Genomic DNA, 27,132 nt, shown 5'->3' on the forward strand with positions numbered 1-27,132 from the left:
CCATTTGCGGAGCAGCTTGTCTTACATACGGTAATTGGTCTGTGAAGGTAGTTGTTTTGGAAAATGCCATACGTTGTAACTACTGATATAGATGGGAATTAACTTTGGTCTACAACAATGACTGAAATAAAAACCCAACGTTGCAAATCAAATTTGGTTGGCATCTTTACTTTATGACCAAATTTACTTAGACTTCAAGGGTTGTTTCTCCTAATTGGAATGCAAGGAGAAAAGGACCTCTTGTACATATATGATCTGAGATGATGTTTGTTGCTTTGTTCTTTACCATTTATGGAAATCTCTCTATGGAAATATAGTTATGCATGTTAAAGATCATATAGCGATAGAATTAGTTGTACTATTTTAAAGGGCAAAATCATGGCCTTCCTGTATACTGTAGCTCTTGGGTGAAGATGTCCCACATTTGAACCTGCCTTCCAGGCATAGACATAGCAATGGAATTATTACAAAAAAGGGGTTGTCCCAGTGGCGTACTAATGAGTAGGGGGGGGGGGTTGCCAGAAGCAATGAGCGCTTCCATCAATACAGATGGAAGCGCTCATTGCTGGAGCGCTCAGCTCCCCGCGCTCCTCCCCTCCTTCATGCCGGCGGCGCTCTGAATGGTGAAGCAGGAAGACTTCTCCCGGCTCCACCATTCATCCTGCAGACACAGATTGTGCTGCTGGCATGTGTGGGCGGAGCCTGCAGCCCGGTAATCTGCATAAGCTCTGCCCACACAGTGCTGCAGAGTGATCTGTGCATGTGAGCTTCAGGAACGGGACATGGTGTAGTAGTTACTGTGTTGTTGTTGTTGTTTTTTTTATATACAGAGGGGGCACAGAGGTCTTTATTACTATGGAAGGGGCACAGGACTTTATTACTATGGAGGGGGCACAGAGGTCTTTATTACTATGGGGGGGCACAGAGAAAATTACTACTATGGAGGGGGCACAGAGGGCATTACTTATGTGAAGGGAGCACAATGGGCATTTCTACTATGGAGGGGGCACAGAACTAGAGGGCATTACTATAATGAAGGGGGCACAGATGGCATTATTACTGTGAAAGGGGCACAGTGGGCATTATTACTGTGAAGGGGGCACAGTGGGCATTACTGTGAAGGGGGCACAATGGAGATTTCTACTATGGAGGGGAACAGAGGGCATTACTAGTACAGTGGACATTGCTACTATTAAGGGGGCACAATGGGCATTATTACTGTGAAGGGAGCACAATGGGCATTGTTACTATGAAGGGGGCACAGTGGGCATTATTACTATAAAGGGGACACAATGAGGATTATTACTATGAAGGGGGCACAATGGGGATTATTATTGTGAAGGGGGCACAAAGAGGGCATAACTACTGTGAGGGGGCCACAATGTGGGCATAACTACTGTGAGAGGGCACACATCTGTACAAAACCACTGTGAAGGTTGTACAATGAGGGCAATACTACTGTGAGGGGGTACAATTTTCTTTTAAGTATTGGGGGATGCCAGAGAAAGGACCCGCCCCGAGGGCCAAACTCCCTAGGCACGCCACTGGGTTGACCTAAGGGTTCGCTAGGTGTTTTCCACCTATACCTGCTTAATTAACAGTACATATTAATGAAGCAACATGAGATTGAGAACCAAAGCAAAAACTGCTTAGGCTACAGCCACAATTTCCTACAGTTTCATTTGTGAGAACAATGTCTAAAGGTGCTAAAACTATTTAAATGATCGTTGGCCAAAACTGATGATTTCAGCGTGATTGGTGACTCGATAATATTTCTGGGGATATCTCAACTTTCCCCAATGTCAGGAGAAAGAAAGATCCTTATTTCTCAAGGGAGATAAGCTATTGCCAATTAAGAATGCATGGGTGCTGGGCCAGTTTATAGCCAGTTTTAGTTAATCAGAGGTACATGCCTTTGTTTTGACCTGTCCTGTTCACAGATATGACCACATTTTTTTTTGCCCTGTAGCTGAAGATCTAGCAACAAACTTCTCTTCTTCTCTGGTGCCAATGTGGCCTTCAAGTGTGGCTCTTAACATTGGACTTGTCTTCTTTAGGCACACAAAATGGGATTATCCAAAGGGTTGACTAAATGTTATCTGTCTTCACCCAAGCAAACAGGAGATTGAAAAACAATCTCAACACTTGATAATTAAGTCATACTCATAGCCTCATTTGCCGATTTCATAATTTTTCTTGATTCCACAACGATGATCCATCGAGTCAAGCCACAATACTGGAAGTAGCCAGGAAAACAGGGAGGCAATAGTTACTATTGCTGCCTATTTCCTTCAATTATATCCTACTGCATTATTTTTCAGCACGATTCAGATATGCATAATGCAGCAGGCTGGCTTTTTCTACATTGCATATGTAAGTTTTTACCTTGAGTGGCAAGAACATATACACTCAAGACTGAGACAAAAAGAAAAAAAAACATAATGGAAAACAGTTAAAAGCCACCAAAGCATGCAGCCATGACAGACGTTTACACAAGGATCTATGCCCACAGGACAAGTGACATCTTGCTAGCTACTGTACTAACTTTTTTCCCCTGTGGAGTGTGGGCTGTCAGGCGTTCAACTTCCAACCAAAGCAAATACAATGTAACACGTAACGTTCTGTTCCTCAATTTATTTTCTAATAACCACACAATGAATAAAGCATCCTACTCTAAGCCCAATAGATTTTTAAGTATTCCTTGACATGCAAATAATAATCATTAGCGTGGGAGTTTATAGAGGTAAAAAGAATAACATAATAGAACAGGATATAAAACCCTTCAAACAAATGCATTTTCTACAGTAAATGTCTTGTGAAATGCAAAATATCTACATTCAGGGTCAGATCCCTAACCAAACAGAAGAGCAGTGTTTCTAGAGAAATCTATAAATCAATACCTTTTTTTTTTTTGCGTATATGCGTTCCAGATGTGAGAAGCATAGCAAGGATGTGACCTGCACTTGTTGTGGATTGTGTATCAAGGCTGAACATCCCAGGCATAACTGACGCAGTGTGCCCAGCAGGGGCAGGCAGGCCATGGAGCCTACAGGGAAATTTCCCCATGGGCTAATGCCCAGGGTTTGTAGCCTGAGCCCTCCTCACAGCCGTTGGCCGGGCCATAATGATCTGATGCTCTCCGCATTAATTAATGTAGGAGTATTGGGTACTTATGCACGTGACTGGTGACTGCAGGTGTCCTCCTGAATTCAACTGTACTTGATGTCACGATCAGTGTGTGTGTGTGTGGGGGGGGGGGGGGGGGGGGGGACCACGACTCCACACTGAAGACAGGAGGGAAGGGGAACAGTAACTGGGCCTGGAAACTAGGAAAGAAACAGGTCACCTCCTAGACAACCCTAATCCAGGCCCTGACTACCTATCAATATGAATAGACCTTGAAGGTAGGAATATTCATAAGCAGGATACCTAGGCCCTGATTTCCCTATAAGGCCCTGGAATAAGTATAGGACCAGAGACAACCCATTCCTCCCCAGATGGACACATTGAAGTCTCTGTCTCAGGCCCAGATACAACAACAGGGAATATAACAAATACAAACAAACGCAACACTTAACTTCTGTAGAGATGGAAGAACAGGAACACCAGCTCAGCCAAACCCAAATGAAGCTATCAACCGCATAGTCAGAAGGGTGGAGTGAGACTATAAAGGGTAGAAGTGATGACCACTGAGCAACAGCTAAGAAAAGGGAAGTGGTCATTAACCCTATCAACACTGTATCAAGAGAAATCAAGGAGGCTGTTAGATTCCTTCACGCTCAGCCAATCCTTGATTTCCTGACATTAGTCACCTAAGGGACCGTGACATCTGGTGGGGGCGATGGTATTTTGTGCTGCACTGTGGTATTTTTTTTTGCTGGTACGGTATTTTCTGCTGCACTAAGATGTTGCTGACCCCGCCAACTTCTGTTGGACCTGCCTTCTTGTGTTGCCCCCCCACTTTTGGAGGCGCCTACAACATGTCCACTTTAATTTTTTTTTTTCTGGGTCCACTTTAAGTTCCCAGTCCACCCATGGTGCCTAGTAGCTCATTTACACAAGGCAAGGCCTGGAAAACTCAGCCCATGTGTCGGCCGCATCTCCCGGACTGACAGCAGCTCCCTGACCTGAATTGACTACTTTATAAATAACAGGCAATGACTGGAAATGAATGGTTTGTTTGAAATATTTGCCTATTCTTCAGCCCATGTAAAGAAGCATTCAGGATTTTGATATTGATGACTTAAAGGGGTTGTCCCACGAAAAATATTCTACAGTGTTTAAACCAGCACCTGGATCTGAAAACGTTTGTAATTGCATATAATTAAACATTTAGCATAGACACTGAGTTATTCAATAACATGTATCTGTACAGCGCCACCTCTTGTTTGTGTTTTTTTCTTATTTCTTTGACCTGCTCACTGAGGAGGCCGCACATGCTCAGTTTCATCTTTCAACTGCCTCCTGAGCTGTGATAGGGAGAGCATGGACACGCCCCCTGAGCTGTAGCAGAAAAGACACTCCCCTTCAGCGGTCAGCTTGATATAAATCTAGCAGAGCAATTAATGGGGAGATCTCTGGATACATGTGAGGTGCAGGGCTGGTTCTAGCTTTGTTAGAAAAAGACTGTCATTGTCACGGCTGAGGATGGGGGAAACCCTCAGCCGTGCGATGACAGAAGATGATGGTCGATACTAGGCCAGGACAGGAATCAGGGAGCAGGTCACCTCCTATTACGTCCCTAATTCTGACCCTGACTCCTAGCTGTATGAGCCGACCCTGATGGTAGGAGGGCTCATACTCCGGAACCTTGGGGTCCCTACTAGCCCTCAGGGTGGCCCTGAACTAGGAGCAGGGTAAGACGACCTGTTCCTCCTAGATACGGACGAACAGGAGTCTCACTGGCCAAGCTGCAAAGAAAGGGGAACATAAACAGCTTATGGCAATGGCAGGTAAATGCAACTAGTACAACACCTACCTGCCACACATCACACAGGAACCCAGGAAACCATAGCTGCAATAAACAAAGAGACCATAGACTTATGACCACAAGGGTGGCCCTCACTGGCAGATGGTATATAACCAGGAGGATGACTCCAGCTAACCATGGCTGAAGTACCCCTCAGAGTCTGGCATCCAGCAGGAGCTAAATAGCCCCAAGTGGCCACACCCAGACACAGACACACCCAGTGTTCACACACAAGGAAGGGAGTTAACCCTTCCTACACCAGGCAAGGGAAGACTGCCACTTAAAGGGGAAGTGTACAAACAACAATCAAAGTGCAGCTGTTACCGCCGGCAACGACATGCGTGGCAACCATGTCCTGGGAACCAGCCAGGAGGCCGAGACACTGCCACCACATGTATACAACACGACACGTTGCCACGGACAACCGCAAGTAACGAAAGGTGTCACAATGCACACATACACAACCTCGTGCACATACAAAGAGGTAGCAAGGTGAAACCGCATGCACTTGACAGCAAGCTGCCTAGCAACAGCTCAGGCTGCTATGCTGGGAATACAAACATGTTGCCAGCGGCAACCACACGTGAGGCAACATACAAGCAGCCCTCACCATGTGGTTGACAACAAAACCAAAACCGCAGGCAACTGCATGCGGATAAGGAGTCACGACCATAACCATGGTCGTGACAGTCATGTACTATATGATGTCTGATTTTCATTTTTTACATTAGTCATTTCCACCATTATTGCCCTTATGGCTTCATTCACTATCCAGAATGGCGGGTAGACTGGAAAAGAGCTGCCACATATCATCATCTAGAGTGATATGGTGTACTCCTTTTTCTTTCCCCAATTGATAACCAAGGTTTCCTCTCATGATCTTTAGCCAGTCAACTAACAGTAGACATTAACATATCCGTATAGGTCTCGAATATCAAAAAGACTGAGTTCTAGAAATAATATTCCATCATCTTCACAAGTTATTTTACTGATGAGAAATGTTCTTAATCATCTCAGTTAATTGCAATAAAAATCACTTCGGGGACTGCTCAAAAGAAATTTTTGCAATTAGTGGTGTTCAATAAATCTTAAAGTACAAATTCCTGCATGAGCTGATGGAAAGTGTAAAGATGTGTGCCAAATGCCGAGGTGCAAGTACATAGTATATCGTGCTTAGGATATCAGACTCAATATCAAACTAAAGAGATTCTCCATTTTGGATAATTCCTTTTTGTTACAAGGGTCCTTTTTTAATCAAAGACGTCCAGCTAACCTCAGAAATCAGCTGTAATCTCCTGAAGAGCCTGTCACGATGTGTTCAATTTGCCTACAGTGCCTCCACAGGTGACATGAAGTATTACAGGGAGGGTTCAAAATAAAATTTATAGACTTTGCGTAAATAAATGGAGTTGTTGAGGGCCTTCTGAAAAACAGATCATTTTGAAGTTTAGTAAGTGAATAGACTGTCAAAATTCATTGCAATCATCTCCTCTTCTCTTGGATGGGTCGGTAAGAGTCTGGACATTGGAATCGTATGGAATCAAACATTTAAACATTATTCTAGAGTTTGCAAAAAAGTAGATCCCTGAATGAAGTACGGAAGGCCTCATAGCCTGATTGATGGCACCCCACGATGACTATTCAATACCAAAGCTACAACTGGCCCTGTACCTCGCATGGGTCCAGAGATCTCCATTTCACTGCTCCAATGGCTCAGCTAGATTATCTTCAGCCTGGCTGCTCAAGGGTTGTGTCCTTTCTGCTCCAGCTCGGTCCCTGTAACTGCCACAGCTTCTAACAGAACCTATGTCTCGTGGCAGTTGAAGATTTGAACTGAGCATGTGCGACCACCTCAGTGAGGTGGACATGAAATAAAGAAAAGAGCAAACAGCAGGTGGCGCTATACAGATACATTTTATTGAATAGCTGGCTGGCTATACTAAATTTTTAATTACATGCAATTACAAAAGTATTCAGATCCAGGCGCTGGTTTGAAAAATGTGGAATATGTTTGGTGACACAACCCCTTTAAATAGGCACCAATGTACTATGATGTACTATGCAGAGATTGGCACACAGGCTCGGCTTTGTATATGAGGTCTTTCAGTCATATTTTTTGCTTCTAAGTTATGTTATTATTGACAGGTAAGCATTAAAGAGGACCTTTCACCGATTCTTACCCTATGAACTAAGTATACAGACAAGTGGAGCGGCGCCCGGGGATCTCACTGCACTTACCATTATCCCCGGGCGCCGCTCCGTTCTCCTGCTATGTCCTCCGGTATCTCCGTTCCCTAAGTTATGGTAGGCGGAGTCTGCCCTAGCGCTGGCCAATCGCATTGCAGAGCTCACAGCCTGGGAGAAAATAACCTCCCAGGCTGTGAGCTCTGCGCTGCGATTGGCCAGCGCTAGGGCAGACTCCGCCTACCATAACTTAGGGACTGGTATCTCCGCCTACTATAACTTAGTGAGCGGAGATACCGGAGGGCATAGCGGCAGAACGGAGCGGCGCCCGGGGATAATAGTAAGTGCAGTGAGATCCCCGGGCGCCGCTCTACATATCTGTATAGTTAGTTCATAGGGTAAGAATCGGTGAAAGGTCCTCTTTAAGCTATGAGCAAGGGCAAAGGGCTTACTTACTTTTTCAGTTCCTGGCTATCCAAACATTTCTACAACAAAAAATAACATAAAATAATTTATATGTAATATATATAGGACACCCCCCCGCCCCCCCCCATAACCTACATTATTTTGTTAGAGAATAAATCTCATTGTATTACAACCTCAGGCTAAGACTTTTAAGCTTTGACTAATGGGACATGTAGAACATGTTGAGAAAAACCTTTGAATTACAAATGTCCTTTTCTCTTTCCCCGGCTGCCTTCTCCCTAAAATACACCCCTCAGGGAACTGTCTTGGATTGTTGTGTGGCCGCTCATGATTAATGTCCTCTCCTGATTAGACTTGCTGCCTCATTAACGCCGGCTAATTGGTAGCTAGTGTTCTACTTTTCGATGGCAAACGGCACATGCACCTTGAAGAAATGATGAGATAAGGCTGGGTTCATACTTACGTTTTTCCTTCACTCTTCTGCTTTACATCGGTCATCCTTTACAAATCTTGCCCTACGTATGATACATACAGTACACTATGGCCCTGAGTTATCAAGCTGGTGCGAAGGAGAACAGGCTTAATTGCTCATTGCAAACAATCAGATTCCACCTTTCATTTTCCAAAGGATTTCTGAAAAATGAAAGGTGGAATTTGATTGGTTTTCCTTCGCACCAGTTTTGATAAATCTCCCCCTCCTTCTAATTAAAGGGGTTGTCTCATCATGGACAATGGGGGCATATCTCTAGGATATGCCCCTATTTTATTATAGGTGCGGGTCCCACCTCTGGTACCCGCACGTTTATCGAGAACGGAGCCCTGCAAGGTGGTGACTGGAGGACTCCGGTCCGGCCACTTCTAAGCCCGCTCCCCATAGAAGTGAATGGGAGCGTACCGCTCATGCGCGGACCCCGCTCCCATTCATTTCTATGGGGCCGACGGAAATAGCCAAGCGCTATTTTCACTGGCCCCATAGAAAATGAATGGAGGGCGGCTGCGCATGTCCAGTGCGCCCTCCTTTACTTGTGGGGCTCCGTTCTCTATATAGGTGTGGGTCCCAGCGATGGGACCCGCACCTATAATACAATGGGGGCATATCCTAGCGATATGCCCCCATTGTCCATGATAAGACAACCACATTAACATCCACGGTGAGGTATTCAGGGTTTCTGTTTTGTTGCATACGTTTTACCACACTATTAGGGCTCATGCACACGACCTTATGTATTTTGCATCCTTTTTATTTTATTATTTTGCGGATCGATTGTTACAATGCCTTTCCTTGTCCGCAAAACGGACAAGAATCGGACATGTTATAAGGGCTCATGCACACAAATGTCAAAATTTTTTATTTTATTTTTACAGGTCCGTATGCTGAACCATTCATTTGAATGGGGCTGCAAAAAAACGGAAATGACTCGTGTACATTCCGTATCCGTATGTCAACAAGTCCGTTCCGCAAGAGAACATGTCCTATTCTTGTCAGGACAGGCATTGTTTTAATGGATCCACAAAAAATATGGATGTAACACGGACATCATCGTTTTTTTTTTTTTCTGAGTTTGTTATCCCCGTGTATCTCAGCTTACCGATAAACTGACTGTTCAGTTCTGTGATATTTTTGGATTTTACTTTGTCATGAATGGGATTTATCAAAAATACTTTTCAAAGCAAGTAGTGGAGAGCGGCTACAAAGAGCACCCTCCTCTCTGGAGGACTGAACATGTCCATGCTGACCCATTTGTTTCTACTGGAACTGTGTAATGCTTAATATTCCCAGTGGTGGCACTAGAGATGAGCGAATCGAAGCGGAAATTTGATTCGCACCGTGTGAGGACATGGAGAAAGGAACTCTGGTAAGGCGGGATCACCCAGATTGACATGCATGCAGCCAATCAGCAGCCAGCTTGCCCTGTGATGTCACAGCCCTATAAATAGCGGCAGCCATCTTAGATTCTGCCATTTACCAGTGTACTGAGTGCAGGGAGAGACGTCAGAAGGCGCTAGGGATAGTGTTAGAAAAAACAATTATAATATACATATATATATTTGCGGTCAGCGGTGCGGTTATCTGTTTTACAGCCATTTTTGCTGTGTATTAGTGGCAAAACCAAAAATATATTTGCCAATCAGCAGTTCAGTTATCTATGGTAAAGCCTTTTGTGACGTGTATTAGCGGAAAAAGAAAAAATATATTTGCTGTTCAGTAGTGCAGTTATACACTGCTCAAAAAAATAAAGGGAACACATAAAGAGGACCTTTCACCTGTATAAACTATGTGAGCCGAGTATGCTGCCATGTGGAGCGGCGCCCGGGGATCTCACTGCACTTACTATTATCCCCGGGCGCCGCTCCGTTCTCCCGTTATAGGCTCTGGTACCTTTGCTCCTTAAGTTATAGTAGCTGGGTCTTCCCTTGTCCTGTGGGCGTCTCCTTCTCCTAGGCTGCAGGGCTGGCCAATGGCAGCGCACAGCTCACAGCTCACAGCCTGGGAGGTTTTTTCTCCCAGGCTGTGAACTGTGCGTTGCGATTGGCCAGCGCTGCAGCCTAGGAGAAGGAGACGCCCACAGGACAAGGGAAGACCCAGCTACTATAACTTAAGGAGCAAAGGTACCGGAGCCTATAACGGGAGAACGGAGCGGCGCCCGGGGATAATAGTAAGTGCAGTGAGATCCCCGGGCGCCGCTCTATATGGCAGCATACTCGGCTCACATAGTTTATACAGGTGAAAGGTCCTCTTTAAACAACACAATGTAACTCCAAGTCAATCACACTTCTGTGAAATCAAACTGTCCACTTAGGAAGCAACACTGAGTGACAATCAATTTCACATGCTGTTGTGCAAATGGGATAGACAACAGGTGGAAATTATAGGCAATTAGCAAGACACCCCCAATAAAGGAGTGGTTCTGCAGGTGGTGACCACAGACCAATTTTCAGTTCCTATGCTTCCTGGCTGATGTTTTGATCACTTTTGAATGCTGGCGGTGCTTTCACTCTAGTGGTAGCATGAGACGGAGTCTACAACCCACACAAGTGGCTCAGGTAGTGCAGCTTATCCAGGATGGCACATCAATGCGAGCTGTGGCAAGAAGGTTTGCTGTGTCTGTCAGCGTAGTGTCCAGAGCATGGAGGCGCTACCAGGAGAAAGGCCAGTACATCAGGAGACGTGGAGGAGGCCGTAGGAGGGTAACAACCCAGCAGCAGGACCGCTACCCCCGCCTTTGTGCAAGGAGGAACAGGAGGAGCACTGCCAGAGCCCTGCAAAATGACCTCCAGCAGGCCACAAATGTGCATGTGTCTGTTCAAACGGTCAGAAACAGACTCCATGAGGGTGATATGAGGGCCCGACGTCCACATGTGGGGGTTGTACTTACAGCCCAACACCGTGCAGGACGTTTGGCATTTGCCAGAGAACACCAAGATTGGCAAATTCGCCACTGGCACCCTGTGCTCTTCACAGATGAAAGCAGGTTCACACTGAGCACATGTGACAGACGTGACAGAGTCTTGAGACGCCGTGGAGAACGTTCTGCTGCCTGCAACATCCTCCAGCATGACCGGTTTGGCATTGGGTCAGTAATGGTGTGGGGTGGCATTTCTTTGGAGGGCCGCACAGCCCTCCATGTGCTCGCCAGAGGTAGCCTGACTGCCATTAGGTACCGAGATGAGATCCTCAGACCCCTTGTGAGACCATATGCTGGTGCGGTTGGCCCTGGGTTCCTCCTAATGCAAGACAATGCTAGACCTCATGTGGTTGGAGTGCGTCAGCAGTTCCTGCAAGATGAAGGCATTGATGCTATGGACTGGCCCGCCCGTTCCCCTGACCTGAATCCAATTGAGCACATCTGGGACATCATGTCTCGCTCTATCCACCAACGTCACGTTGCACCACAGACTGTCCAGGAGTTGGCAGATGCTTTAGTCCAGGTCTGGGAGGAGATCCCTCAGGAGACCGTCCGTCACCTCATCAGGAGCATGCACAGGCGTTGTAGGGAGGTCATACAGGCACGTGGAGGCCACACACACTACTGAGCCTCATTTTGACTTGTTTCAAGGACATTACATCAAAGTTGGATCAGCCTGTAGTGTGTTTTTCCACTTTAATTTTGAGTGTGACTCCAAATCCAGACCTCCATGGGTTGAAAAATTTGATTTCCATTTTTTTAATTTTTGTGTGATTTTGTTGTCAGCACAATCAACTATGTAAAGAACAAAGTATTTCAGAAGAATATTTAATTAATTCAGATCTAGGATGTGTTATTTTTGTGTTCCCTTTATTTTTTTGAGCAGTGTATATTCTAAACGACTGTCTGCCGCATATTAGTGGCAAAAGAAAAATATATTCGCCGTTCAGCGTTGCACTTATATGTTGAAAAGCCTTTTGTAGTGTGAAAGTTTAGAAAAATTAGGGCCTATTTGCTGTTCAGTGGTGCAGTTATATGTGGTAAATCCTTTTTTGCGGTCTGGACCAAATTACGTAATGGTGAAATTTATTATGTGAAACAGGCTTTTTTGAGGAAAATTGATGGGTGATTGGAGACTTTCTTCTATATGAACCGAATTACATTCTCCTCTCATTACTTATAATTAGCAATCCACAGGGCGGCTCCCTTACAGCAGGCAAAAACCTCTGCTCCATTCTTTGTACAGGATGTTTTCCCAAACTCTTTTCCACAATGTCCATAGAGGAATGTGGTAATACACAACCACACGTATAGTCGTCCGGTTGTGTCCAGGCGGTTTTAGGCTTCTCCCGGTCACTGGTGGTTGTGGAGCCCATGAGCTAATGCTGCTTCTATCTCCACTAGACTCACTCTATATCCATAAGCAACTCTGGTTTGTGCTAGGATGGTTTCTATGCTCCCTCAGCTTGGCCACGGCTAAGGGGCTAAAATGGCAGCTAGTGATGGACGAACATCTGCCGGGACGGTTCGCGAACGCTATCGCGAGAACGCGATCAAATGTTCGCAAACCGCAAGTTCGCGACGGTTCCCATTCATTTTAATGGCAGGCGAACCTTAAAAACCTTCAGCTGATATTTGCAGCCAAGAAATAATTACTAGAAGTGCACAAATATTCCCACAACATGGACAGTGACATACCAGATGTATTATTCGAATTTGCGATCTCTATAAAAAAAAAAAAAATTCTATGCGAAATATCGGCAATATAATTTTTGCGTACGCGCATGCGCAAATTCACTATACAGTACCTAAATGCACTATAAAGAAAGTATATTGGTATATAACACCCCCCTTCAAACAGTTTTTTTGAGGGGCGACTGGTATATCACACCAGTAGAAATTATTTGTTCCGATAGCGCTTGTCCCTCTATATACCTGCAGTATCGCAGCAGAACCGCACACAACCGCCGCACAATACAAATGCACTATAATATACTTTCTAACATAGAAAGTATATTATAACATTGTACAAGGAAGGCAATCCATTAGAATATACATAAAGATAAAACGTAACCTTTAATAATGTTACTATGAGGGTCCATTCACACGTCCGTAAGTGTTTTGCGGTTCCGCAAAACACGGACACCGGCAATGTGCATTCCGCAATTTGCGGACGGCACATCGCCGGCACTATAATTGAAAATGCCCAATCTTGTCTGCAATTGCGGACAAGAATAGGACATGTTCAATTTTTTGGGCGGAAACGGAAGCACAGGAGCGGAAGTGCGGACAGCACATTCCGGCCCCATTGAAAATGAATGGGTCGGCACCCGTTCCGCAAAATTGCGGAACGAATGCGGACCCATTTTGCGGACGTGTGAATGGAAAAGATATCCCTCAAAATTTTATTAAATTAAATTATTAAAGTTAAGCAAAAGCATAGATGTGGTCGGCAATAACAAGTGCTCGGCGGCACTAAATCAGAAAGCATATGTCCTACCACAATCCGGGGGGTTCCAGTGCACATCCATGAATCCCGGAGGGAAAGCAAAAAACATCTATCCATGGGCTAGATGATGATGTGGTTTTATTAATTGATAAAACTAAACTATTACTATTTTTGAAAACTATTTTGCCCACATCTGCCTAAATCTGCACAGTAATGTGTATGTTGTGTGTGTTTGTATATATGGTATATATATATACATATTTTGGTATATGTAGCAAGACCTTGGTCTTTTTAAGGCATTGCACCGCCGATTTGTTTGTGTGCTGCTCTTCAACCTTTTTTGTACATATATATATATATATATATATATTACAGCCTTATGACTGAATATAAGCTCATAAAAAAGAGGATCTTGTAGGTAAGGTTGAACTCCATGTGTGTATGAGTATTGCCTCAGGCTATTCTTATCAACATGATTTATCATGAAATAGCGGTATTTATGGCTGTACACAATGGCCTGCCTTGTTTCACTATACAGCACTGAGCTTGTGAGAACACGTGGAATTATTTACCGTCTGATGCCCTCAGGCCTATGTCCTCTCAAAGGGTTTGAGTTCTCCGTACATTAAAGACCATGGAGTATGGAGTGGTGGAGTATACTTGAAAAAATAGCTGTTCTTCAATTGCCCTCAGCTTAACCATGTCCTCACAGTGTCTACCATGGAGGGAGAACAATCTTGTTGTGTTGAGAACTTTCGAATGAAGACATTTATTTCTCATCTATTGCCAAGTGGACATTGTCAACTCTAGGGCCATGGCTATGCTTTCTTGCACCTAAACAATACTCTTTTTGACTTGCGGCAGTATTCTTGTGGAGAACACATTTGTTTTTCGTCCACGTTGCAATTTTTGAAACCTCATTTCAATTTCAAATGACTGAACTAAAAAAAAAAAAAATCAATGGAGAGAGGCTTCCAAGGTTTTCAAGCCATCAATAGTTTTCGATACGTTCGTGGAAAATAGTGTCGGGTAATCTCTTTTACAGGGATTCAATTACTGTATAAATGCATGAAAGACCTCACAGAACTCTTTACACAACACGACTGAAGACAGGCCACTTTCACTCTCCGAAAATATTCATGGTCAAATTTGCATTCAAACACAAGGTCCTCAGATAGACTTGATCTGTTGAGGTGTACAACATCTGTATTGAGTTTGAGCATGCTCTTATCCATTAACCAACATCTTAGTCTAGAAGAGTCTCGGGTTATTATAAGAAAGTGATGAAAGCAATAATAGAAACCAAAAAGAAAGAAAAACATCAAAGTATGGAAATAATTTGAATATTTTACCACACACAAAAGACAAAGGGAACGTTCTGAATAACTGTGAGCTGGGGGTATAAAACAGCCTTTATATTTCCAAGGAAACCGGAGGGAAAATTAGGAATAGACCTATTACTATGAGTTTTCATAGAGAAAAGAATATATAATATGATCTAATAAGGGATACTTAGGAATAATTTTTTTTAGCAATAATGGTGTTGTATGTCCCTACGTTCCATGATACAGAGCTGGAGATGTTCTGTGGACCACTATATGGCACCCTATTGCATCTAGCAAAAAATAGCTTCATTATATGGACATTGTTGGAGCTTCCAACATTTTATAAGGAATGTGGTATACAAAGGTACTGTAATGGGCTGATTTGTATTTATTTTTTATGAGTGCTGCATGGTGGATCAGTACAACACAGATCTGTTAAACGGCCATGTGCATGAGAACAAAGGATGAGCCAACACAATAATTTTTGTTACATACAGTATTCTTCGAGAAAGTAAAAAATGTCTTGCATTGCCTTATTAGCTTGTTAAGCTGCTGTAGACTTGAGACGATGATCGGCTGCATTGAGGCCGACCAGTCATCCTTGGGTCATTCATGCCAACGATTCCCCCAACAACATTGCAGACTAAACTGGCCCGAACAGGGAGTCCGTTTTTATTAAAACACTGACTCTCTGGTCCTTGGGTACAATGGCAAATAATCAGCTGAATTTGGCCAATCATGGCATAAACATGCAGTCTTGGCCAACAGTGGCAAAAACTTTCCTGCGCAGCCAATTACTTTTTCAACAGACAAGAGTTTGCTGTCGGCCATCATGATAGTTTGTGCTAGTTGGCTGACATGGACAAAATCAGCCATTTCAGCCTACTTTTGTCTTGAGTGTTTGGATAGATTTAAAGGAGTTGTATGTCCAGTATTTTTTAAAGGGTCAGAAAAGCACAAAAAAAATATTCTCCTCACCGATCTCATGCCGCTCTATAGTCTTTAATGCCCACTCAAAACACAGGAAATGATTGCTTAGCTAATCTCTGGCTGAGGTGGCTCACCACTGAATGGCAGAGTGGTCACATTTCCAGAAAGTAAAGACCTGTGGGGATCGGCAAAGAGCCAGACCGAGAGAGGAACAGTGAATTGAATATGACTTCTTTTTTTTTGTCTTTCTGTCCCTTGTGTTTTTGTTTTTTTTACATTGCTGAGTGGACGAGCCCTTAAAGGGAACCTGTCACCGGGATTTTGTGTATAGAGCTGAGGACATGGGTTGCTAGATGGCCGCTAGCACATCCGCAATACCCAGTCCCCATAGCTCTGTGTGCTTTTATTGTGTAAAAAAAACCGATTTGATACATATGCAAATTAACCTAGTCCTGTCCCTGAGATGAGTTTTTTTTACACAATAAAAGCACACAGAGCTATGGGGACTGGGTATTGCGGGTGTGCTAGTGGCCATCTAGCAACCCATGTCCTCAGCTCTACAGTATATCCAAAATCCCGGCCACTCAACTCAAGTCGATAAACTTTATTATAGTAATGCATTCTTGCTGCTCAACTAATATTACAAAATGAAATGTAATTATGCATCAATACAGTATATATCAATTAGGCACAAAGGTTAATGGTTCCTTACCTGACTGTTCCCCGATCCCTAAAACCCTAAAATGTACCCCCATTAAGCATGGTATAGCATACCATATAAAGGCTGTTTTATACTCACAGCTTAGACTAGTTTCACACTAGAGGAAAAGCCTTCCGGCAGGCTGTTCTGACCTAGGATGTCCATCAGTATCTGTCTAACCGATTCTTGGGCATATTTGTCGGGTTGCGGCCGCATCTTCACCGCATTCAGGCAGCGTCTGGCAAGGCTGTTCTGGTTGGATCTCTGAACACTAGTGTGAAATTAGCCTTACAGTAATTCAGAACGTTCCCTTAGCCTTTTGTGTGCTGTAAAATTATTTCCATACTTTGATATTTTTTCTTTCTTTTTGGTTTTTCTTTTTGCTTTCATCACTTTCTTATAATAACCCAAGACACTTCTAGACTGGTACCATTTATAATACTGGAGTCATCAATGTGGCAAAGGAGACTCCTCAGAGACCAAGGCTTGGGTGTGAATGCCATCTCCGCACCTCCTAATGCAATGCATCTTGTCACAATCAGTATCAGGTTGTGGCCCCATTATGATCTTTGATATGGGGTTTCTCTCCTCGATGTACATCCTTGGCATCAATAACAGCAATGATGATAATGTTGATGATGATGTTAATGATGATAATGTTGATGATGATGTTAATGATGATGATGTTGACGATGATGTTAATGATGATGATGTTGATGATGATGTTGATGATGATGAAAAACATTTTACTCCTATACTAATGTAAAAGATGGGCAAAATATGGGATATCTGTAGAAGTGACATGGATTCATTTATAATTGGTCCAGTAGAACATTATATAAATGACTTGTGCCGACCCGCATACAAAGCGGTCAGTGACCCATCGTACAACTCTATTGATTCATTAAGATGTATAACTCCATTAAACACAGGATGCAACTTTAAGTAAAAAATAATAATAATCAAGACTTATGGCCTGGGTGCCGCCAGCCGTCATTAATTGCCTTAGCTAATAACCCATGACACATCTGGATTTGCGGCAAACCTTTAACCTAAAATCGATGGCCACTTCATAATGAGCGCGCGAACTAAACAAACGGTAAATAAACAGGCATGTCAGTGTAAGGTAATTCAATCCGCAAGTCTCCCTGTAACTAGACAGAAGATTAATTATTTAGAGGTGTTTTAGCTGCCACCAGGCCAATAGCAATCCGCTAATGACTTTAAGTATCAGAGATCATATTGCCGGATGGCTTTTACACATATCTCAACAGGCTGGAGTCCAAATTACTCGGCTGACTCAGCTGAAGTTTTTTGGCCCGGCACAAATAAACCAGTGAGAGGTGATTTCTTTTTTGATGATTATTAATATTTTTTAGATGTCAGCGATTTATTAACCAATTTTCTAACAATGAGTACAAGATAATTGCAATCACGATAACATTTAGGATTTATTGGGGTTACATATTATTTGGTAATGGTTCACATCCACGTGAAAGGCAATGAGGGGTATTTTTGAAGTCAGTTTAGAAGGAGTTTGTTTTGCTATAATTTGCGCCAAATTTATCAAACAACGTTTGATAAATATGGTGCAGAGTTAAGGCTTCATCGTTTGGTGCATCGTTAAGGCTACATTTACACTTCCGATGTGTTCTCCGGTAGTCTGTTCCAGCAAAGGAACAGACTAGTGGAGTGCATTGTTCCCAGTATAGCCGGACACCGAAAGATCCCCATTGACTATAATGGGATCCAACAGGGATCCGGCATGCAGCGGTATTTGTTTGGCAGAAAACAGACATTTACACAGAAAACCCGCTGGATCCCATTATAATGAATGGGGATCCAGTGGTGTCTGGCTGTAGTCTGTCTCTCTGCCAGAACAGTCAACTGGAGAACACATCAGAGATGTGAAGGTAGCCCCAGATTGACACTTTTGTCTTGAAACATTACTCCACTTTGTATGCCACCCTTTTACTGGATTAAAACTGTGTAAATTTTTGCAACTTTTTAAAAAAGTCACAGTTGATAAATCAGGCTAATATCAGTGTGTATGGCTAATGACACCTACTTTTCCATCCACTTGTTTTTAGAATGCCAAACAACTCCATTAACATATCTAAATAATTCCAAAAATTTTACATCTAGAGACATGAATTTTTAGAAAATCCACACAATATCTATCTCACGTAAACAGAGATTAGTCCCCTATTGTCTCCTGGTACACATTAACAAAAGCATATTGACTGAAAAACCATCCCAAACCATCTCCCGGCAGGCCTCTGTGTACCTGGCTGCAGCAGTGCCATCACATTAACATGTGACCACTGCAGCCAATCAGTGGCCTCAGCAGTGCACCCAAGAGTGCAGTGATTAGCCGCAGTGGCTGCAAAGATCATTGACATGACATCACTGCAGCAGCCAGGTAAACAGAGCCTTGCCAGAAGAACTGGATTGACAGCCTAAGATCTGTTGGGTAAGTAACGTTCTATCCTTTGCTGCAGGTGAATCGCATGTGCTGTCCAGTTCCTCCTGAAACAGGACAACCCCTTTAACCGAACATGTAAAATTATAGTACTATAAACAAAATATATTATAGACAAAGTAAGAATCTGGACAGGTTAAATAATGTTTATGTCTGTATGGTAATTGTACAGTAATCAACCACATAGCACTGACAAACTTTTAGTCACTTACCAGTTTCTTCATCAATAGTGAATCTTCCGAGACCACTGCCATCCCTTATGGAGTATTGTATTTCACCATCTCGACCAGTATCTTCATCTTTCGCCAACACTTGCAACACACTAGTTCCAATGCGTGAATTCTCTTTGATAGATCCAGTTATAGCAAAATCCGAAAAATATGGAGTATGTAGGTTTTCATTGACGTCTACCACTTCCACTTCCACAAATGAAACCGATGAAAGAGAAACAGGACGACCCTTATCCTTAGCGCGTACGGTAAGATTGTAGAACTGTTGCTTTTCATAGTCTAATTCCTTGTTCAAGCGAATAGCTCCACTTGTTTTATCAATTTCAAACCTGCCATTGTAGTCGTTCACTAAGGAATACCGTACTTGGCCACCAAGACCAAGGTCTGGGTCTTGGGTTTCAAGCCAAGATATGACAGTACCCACTGGCAGATCTTCCAGTACTTTGGCAGTATAGCTGAATGGTACAAAAACTGGAGCACAATCATTAACATCATCCAAATAGACCTTTAGGGTGACAACTGAAAAAAGCTGTTGACCATTTTCCGCTTTGTCCCTTGCTTCAATTTTCAATGTGTAGTTAGACATGAGTTCTCTGTCCAGATGATCAGCTACATACACTATTCCAGTGGAGCTGTTGATTGCAAATTTTTTGGTGTCAGTTAAAATGGAATAAAATATTTCACCATTTGGTCCGATATCCTTGTCTCGAGCTTCCACCTGAATTAACTCTGTCCCTATGCTTGTGCTCTCTAGAATATTAGCTGAGTAGCTTTCTTGAAGGAAAATGGGGCTGTTGTCATTTGCATCATTGACGTGGATAGTCAACAATCGCCAGGATGATCTTTGAGGTTTGCCTAAATCATATGTGGTGATATTAAGAAGATACTTATCCGAAGTCTCTCGATCCATGGGCATTAGCACACTGATTTGACCAGATTCCAAATCAATGGTAAAGCAGCTATCAATATTACCATCTGTGATTGTGTAAAGTACCTTTCCATTAAACCCAGAATCAGGGTCAGTGGCTTTGATTTTTAGTATTGAGGAACCCACGGGAAGGTCTTCTTTCACTGATACATCTGAAGGAAAAGACTTGTCAAATTGAGGTGGCTGCCTATTTATTGAATAGAAATCGAACAGACTGTCCTCATAGTTTAATTTGGAATTAGCTTTGGACTTTTTGAGAAGTTTTTCTGCTAACTTCTGGGCAACCCTTGTTTCTTTACAGTCAAAATATTTAGATGGGACCTTACCATGGACTATGGTTATGTTCACGTACATAGGGTCGGCAAAGTTTTCACCATCTGTGGCAGTGATCTTAAGGGCGAAGTTACTGTTTCTGAGTCCAGAACTGATGAATGATTTCTTAAGTTGTAAGACCCCAGAATCTGGGTTCAAGTAGAAGAAACCTAGTTCATTCCCTGACATTATCTTATACTTAACAAGCTCTAGCTCATCGATATCAATGGCAGAAACAGCAGTGATGTGTCCACCAGTTGGAAAATCAAAAGAGATGACTCCTTGGCAAGCTACTTTTTCAAATAAAGGCTTGTTATCATTTATGTTTCCTATATGAATGGTTACATTAACTTCACTCTCATGGCGGTATGGAGACCCCCAATCGGAGGCTCTTACAATAAATCTGTAATTTTCAGGTGATGACTCGAAATCAAGAACATCAGAAGTGCTGATAGTTCCTGTAAACTGATTGATGACAAAAGGCAGGGAATTTAAGCTGGCAATGCTGTAAGTAATATAACCATTTTCGCCTTTGTCCTTATCAGATGCTAAAACCGTTAAAACACTAGTTCCGACAGGCACTGTTTCATTGACAAATGCCTCGTATGAGGTTTGTTGGAACTCTGGGGTGTTATCATTGGCATCTTCCAGTTTTATGATGACCTTTGCATTAATATCATTGGTTTTATGCATTACTTCTATTTCATAAGTATCTTTCCCGGCCATGTTTAAATGACGTGATGTGGTGATCAGTCCCGTCCTTGAGTTGATCCGAAAATACTCTGAATCTTCACTTTCGGAAATTTTGTATTCCACAGATGCTGATGAAGGCTGCACCTTCACCGCTGTTACCACAGCACCAGGAGGAGAGAATTCACTAACTGTAACATCATAAACATCTTTCTCAAATTCAGCTTTCACCTTTTCTTTTTCAGGGCTGGCAATGTGCACGTATTTGAATTCTGAAGACTTTTGGGGAGACCCCTTGTCTTTAGCTTGAAGTGTCAGATTTACACCGTATGGAAAGTTGTCCCAATCGATAGGACTTTTTTGTTTGATTTTATACTCGTTCATCCATTTTCCCTCCTTCACCAATGAAAACTGTTGCGGCTCATCTCCCGAGACAACAGCAACTGATTCAATGTCTCCATTGGCGCCTTCATCATTGTCATCAGCGGTAACAATGGCATACAAAGGGTCCATGTCCAACATGGATGGAATGTGAGTGACCACGGTGATTGTAGGAGCGTGTTCATTTATACGTTCAATGTGAACAAAAAGTTTGGCGGTACTACTTACACCATTGTTCCCGTATAATTTCATGCCGCGGTCTACAGCTAAAACTTCCAGGTCATATCTATTTTTTTCGTCATAGTTTAGCCGCCCACTTAGTGATACAACTCCACTTGTAGGATGGACAGAGAAAAGTTCTACCTTATTCTTAAAATAGTAATAAAATTCCCCATTGGATCCAATATCGGCATCGGTGGCAGTGACCTGTGCTATACTTGTCCTTATAGGAGTGCTTTCTGCTATAGTAACAGAGTATGTGGTGGGGGAGAACAAGGGACGTAAATCATTCATATCTAAGACTTGTACGTTGACTTTTGTCCAGGCCTCGAAGTCCTCCCCTCTCACTGACGCCTTTATTGATAATAAATAGCTGTCTTGAATTTCTCTATTCAAAATGGCAGAATTTCCTCCTTTTGTTCGTATTCGTAAAAAACAAAAATCTCCAATGACGACTTCTTCAGCTTTAAAAAACCCTTCTTCATCTCCAGACATTATCCTGTATTTAATGTCCCAAGAAAGATTGGCCAGCTTGATGCCAATTTTGGTTTGACTGTTGAGATAAGTCCGAGCAGCAGAATTTTCGTATACTGTGGCATTGTACGTTGAATAAGTAAACTGGAAGATCTGAGGTGAGGTTCCTTGGAGACCATTACATAATTTAAAGAGTAAATTTAAAAATAGTAGGGTGTTGACACTGGAGGGTGTTGTCCATACACCACTCAAGATAGCCATGTTTGCAGCTATTCCATCATTTTTCTTCCTCCTAATATGGAAACAAAAGGATAAAATGTGTAAGAAAAACAAAAGGAAATATCATAACATAAAAAAATCACAACTAACCAAGATTACAATTTTAAAGAGGACCTTTCACCAGAAGAAAGTATCTAAACTGACTATACAGACGTGTAGCGCGGCGCCCAGGGATCCCCCTGCACTTACTGTTATCCCTGGGCGCCGCTCCGTTCTCCGGTTATAGCCTCCGGTATGTTCGTAGTTAGGCTCCACCCAGGGGAACCTGCCGCGGTCTCCTTCTCCTATGCTGTAGCGCTGGCCAATCGCAGCGCTCAGCTCATAGCCTGGCTATGAGCTGAGCGCTGCGATTGGCCAGCAATACAGCATAGGAGAAAGAGATGCCGGCAGGTTCCCCTGGGTGGAGTCTAACTACGAACATACCAGAGGCTATAACCGGAGAACGGAGCGGCGCCCGGGGATAACAGTAAGTGCAGGGGGATCCCTGGGCGCCGCTCTACACGTCTGTATAGTCAGTTTAGATACTTTCTTCTGGTGAAAGGTCCTCTTTAACTAAGATTGATCAAATTCAAGTAAATTGGTGTAACCTTGTGCAATAAGGGTTTCCCCAACATTTTCTGACTCGTTCACTTACAACGGTGTGCTTGACCAAGTCCATGACTTCAAGTGTATCCACCGCCTGTCTAAATCTACACCAGCTCCCTAAAACAGGTGTAGAAAATAATAAATGAGACGGGCCTACCGACCCACCCCTTTCCCCACCCACGCCACCTTTTTTTGACCTGGCGTAAGGGGGGAAAAGTCGCAGATTGCAGCACAAATAACCTTTGCGCCGTAATCTGCAACAGATATACGACAAAAAGTGCCATATATCTGTTTGTAAATGCCCCCCTATAATTCCATATTGTATCAGCAGCTTTACATGTTGACCTCTCAGGGGCAGAACTGTGGCTCAGTGGTTAGCCCTGGTACTTTGCACCTCTGAAGTCCTAGGTTCAAATCCGACCAAGGACAACATCTGTATGGAGTTGTATGTTCTCCCCGTGTTTGAGTGGCTTCCTCCGGATACTCCGGTTTCCTCCAACACTCCAAAGACACACTGATAGAGAAATTAGATTGTGAGCCCCATTGGGGACAGCAAAAATTGTATATGTCAGCATTATATAAGTGAGTAAAGCAAATAAAATTAAAGTCCCCTTAGGTCAGACCTCATATAAAGACTATTCTGTCTCCCATTATATAAGTCATTAAAAAAGTTCTCACTTTCCTTCTCCCCGTAATGTGAGGTTATTGTGTTATTGCCCCTAACTTCAATGTCTAAAACACATCGCTCAATACAGCCAGTGATATAATTTAGCAGAGCTACCATCTAACACAACATATAATGGTGGACCCATGTGGCCCTTTAATATTGTGAAATAGTTCTGTAATATAGTGATCTTCAACATCAGATCTCCGTGGACTGGAAAAGATGAAATGTAGCAATATTTCTAACTGAACAAGGAGGTGTTTATTACTATTATTTAATTCCATCGGCAACAGACCGAACTCATTGAAACTAATATACAACAGAGGTCTTATGAGAATCTCAAAAATAACCTCCTCTGATAAACTTGTCAAAAAGTTTTCCACCATATGAGCTTTTAACCACTTCAGTCAACCACCTGTTGACTATAAACATTCGGACGTTCCACACTTATCTCTGCAAGGACGTTCTTGAATGTTCTTGCAGAGTTTGCAGCTGCAGGAGAGGGGAGCTCCCCATAGAGAAGGCAGGGATATTTATTTTACTGTCGCTGTTATTCCCACACTGTATACACAGCGCCCAGTGAGCACTGCGACAATGCCGGCTTCCTGCACCGACCATAGCGATCAAGTGATTGCTGGGATTTGGGCATCTGCATGAGCTGCTAGGATGATTTTCCATATTTTTTGGGGGGATTGGCCTGTGTTGGCTAGCTTCTGGTCAGAGGTATGACATAGTTCTTCCAAGTTTACAGTACGGAGACCATGTGAAATCTAGGTTGTCCATCTTCTTTTTGTTACATCTCAGTGACATCCCCCTGTCTACATATCAGGGTTCCGTGGTGCGCCATCTGGTTAACGCTGAGAGAGCTTGTATCCTATTTCTTTGTAGACAAACCTCTCCTTCATCCATTTCTTTGTGGTTTAGCAAGATGCAGGAGATTATGAGCATGAAGGCTCTTACTCATAGCTACATAGAAACATAGAATGTGTCGGCAGATAAGAACCATTTGGCCCATCTAGTCTGCCCAATATACTGAATACTATGAATAGCCCTATCTTATATGAAGGATGGCCTTATGCCTATCCCATGCATGCTTAAACTTCTTCCCTGTATTTGCAGCTACCACTTCTGCAGGAAGGCTATTCCATGCATCCACTACTCTCTCAGTAAAGTAATACTTCCTGATATTACTTTTAAACCTTTGCCCCTCTAATTTAAAACAATGTCCTCTTGTAGCAGTTTTTCTTCTTTTAAATATTCTCTCCTCTTTTACCTTGTTGATTTTCTTTATGTATTAAAAAGTTTCTATCATATCCCCTCTGTCTCGTCCTTGTCCTTAAATTGGGGGTATATCACTAGGATATGCCCACAATGTCTGATAGATGCGGGTCCTAGAGGAGCCCACAAAGTGAAGGAGGGCACAATGCGCATGCGCGACCACTCTCCCTGCATTTCTGTGGGAGCCCAAAAAAAAAGCTGAGCAGCGAGTTCGGCTATTTTTGAAAGTACCATTGAAATTAATGGGAAGTGCACCGCTCCATTTACTTCTATAGGGGGGATGGAAATAGCTGAGCCAGCACACGGCTATTTTTGTCGCTCCCATGGGAATGAATGGAGGGCAGCTGTGCATGCGCAGTGCGCCCTCCTTCACTTAGCGGGCTCAGTTCTAAAGATAGGTGCGGGTCCTAGGGATATACCCCCAATGTCTGAGATGAGACAACCCCTTTAAATCTAGGCACTACTGGATTTGTTTTTAGGACTCGGCTGAAGTCAGAGCCCTTATGGGCTCTATGAAGGGTTGTTTCTTTATCTTTCCTACTTCTCTCTTTTACTCTCTACCCATTCCCCTATTCCTAGCCCAGTGACTTTTCTAATTGTTGTATTCGTTGGCGAGTTCTGCATAATTATGTGCGCCTTAACTTGTATGGACATAAAACCTCCATTGATCAAATTTTTGCACACTTTATTGTTTTGATTTGCATGTTTCAATTTTTAATTGATACTTAGCTTTGTGATATTCTGACAACTTTAAGTTATTGCTTGATTTCTTGTTTTTTAAAATACTAAATAAAAAAATATAAAGACAAAAACAGAAAATACTTTTTTTTTTTTTTTTTTTTTCCTGGGTATGAAAAAAACAACAAAACAAAATAACAAATGCCCCATGCATCACCAAAAAAGGTACTAAAACAATTAACATAGCTGAATGGAAAAAAACAGTTATGGCATTGAAAATATTTCAAACGATAATGGTCTGCAATTGGTTGCCTAAAATGACTGTTGTAAAATTTCAACCGAAGAACATTAGTTTAGGTTAAAGTTATCCATTTTGATCAACTTAAGACTAATGTGTAGAGGGGTGGGGCCAGCACTAGAAAGCTGAGGTGCACCAACGGGGTAGAACCCGCCTCTCAGTGCAATGAACTTCTCATTCAAACTTTGGAGGTGATAGACACCATTCTTCATTAGGCAGAAGTACAAAAGGACCACATAAGACTTGTAAGCTGCCCATATAAATAAGATAGACATAGGGTGAACTGGCCGATCTTGATTATTTCACACGAGGATCATTTAGAAATTATATGTGAACAGCTGTTGACTATGGTAGACAGCAGACTATTGTCCTCTAAACATTAGAGTGGTTGTGTAAGTGTGCTTTCAAGAGATTTCCATCAAAGGAAATTTTTGATGCAACTTTCTAGACAAAGGACCATTTAAATAGATGGTGGCTTGCTCAGATGGTGCTGTAGGACATTCCAAGAAATGCCAAATAAGTTTAGATTCTCTACAGAATATCAAACTAGAGATCACAAGAGGTGAGAGCTCATGGACTCCACTGATGTGATCTACTGTATGATATGATAGGAGATACATTCCGTAAGGATTATTCAGGTCTAAAGATGGCTATACACATTAGACAGAAGTTAGTCGATGGTTGAACAGCAGTTGGACAAACATATGGTGAAGATATGGCCATGAACATTTTAGTCCATATTGACCGTTACAGTTCTTCAAACTGCCCATACACGTTCAATGAAACCGGGAGATGGACGAAAGATCTTTCTGGGAATGTTATTTCAAAGAAAGATCTTTTGTTCAACTATGGGAGGAAAATATTTAACGCGGCCGGCCTCTTTTCAAATGATAATGGTCCATCATTGGTCGGCTAAAATGACTGTTTGTTGTAAAATTTCAACCGAAGAACATTCGTTTAGGTTGAAGTCATCCATTTTGATCAACTTGAGACCAATGTCTATGACCACCTTAAGGGCTCCTGTTTAGTTTCATAATTACTACTTTGATCTGCATGAAAATGATGAGCGCACCGGAACGCAGTTCTCAATGTACACAATGAGAGGCCTTACAACGCCAAAGGAGCAAGTTCTCATAATGAACACTTTTTAACAGAGGAACGTCTTTTTGTGTTGTTTTCCCCCTGCTTTCACTCCCACTTTGTTTCTCTCTTTCTCTCTCAATGCATTGCGGCCTATTCAACTG

At 42.7% G+C, this 27,132-nt stretch overlaps 1 protein-coding gene across 5 annotated transcripts in view; it reads right to left on the reverse strand.

Annotated features, from left to right (window-relative positions):
• The window catches only part of FAT3 (FAT atypical cadherin 3), a 588,664-nt gene that overhangs the window by 363,587 nt on the left and 197,945 nt on the right, over positions 1-27,132 (reverse strand). For all 5 annotated transcript variants that reach the window (XM_040426352.1, XM_040426353.1, XM_040426354.1 and 2 more), the window contains one exon: positions 19,085-22,398. In XM_040426352.1, the coding sequence (XP_040282286.1) occupies positions 19,085-22,398 (3,314 nt within the window). The remainder of the gene's footprint in view (positions 1-19,084; positions 22,399-27,132) is intronic.

This window comes from Bufo bufo, chromosome 3 (assembly GCF_905171765.1).
Source record: "Bufo bufo chromosome 3, aBufBuf1.1, whole genome shotgun sequence".
Classification (NCBI taxonomy): Eukaryota; Metazoa; Chordata; class Amphibia; order Anura; family Bufonidae; genus Bufo; species Bufo bufo.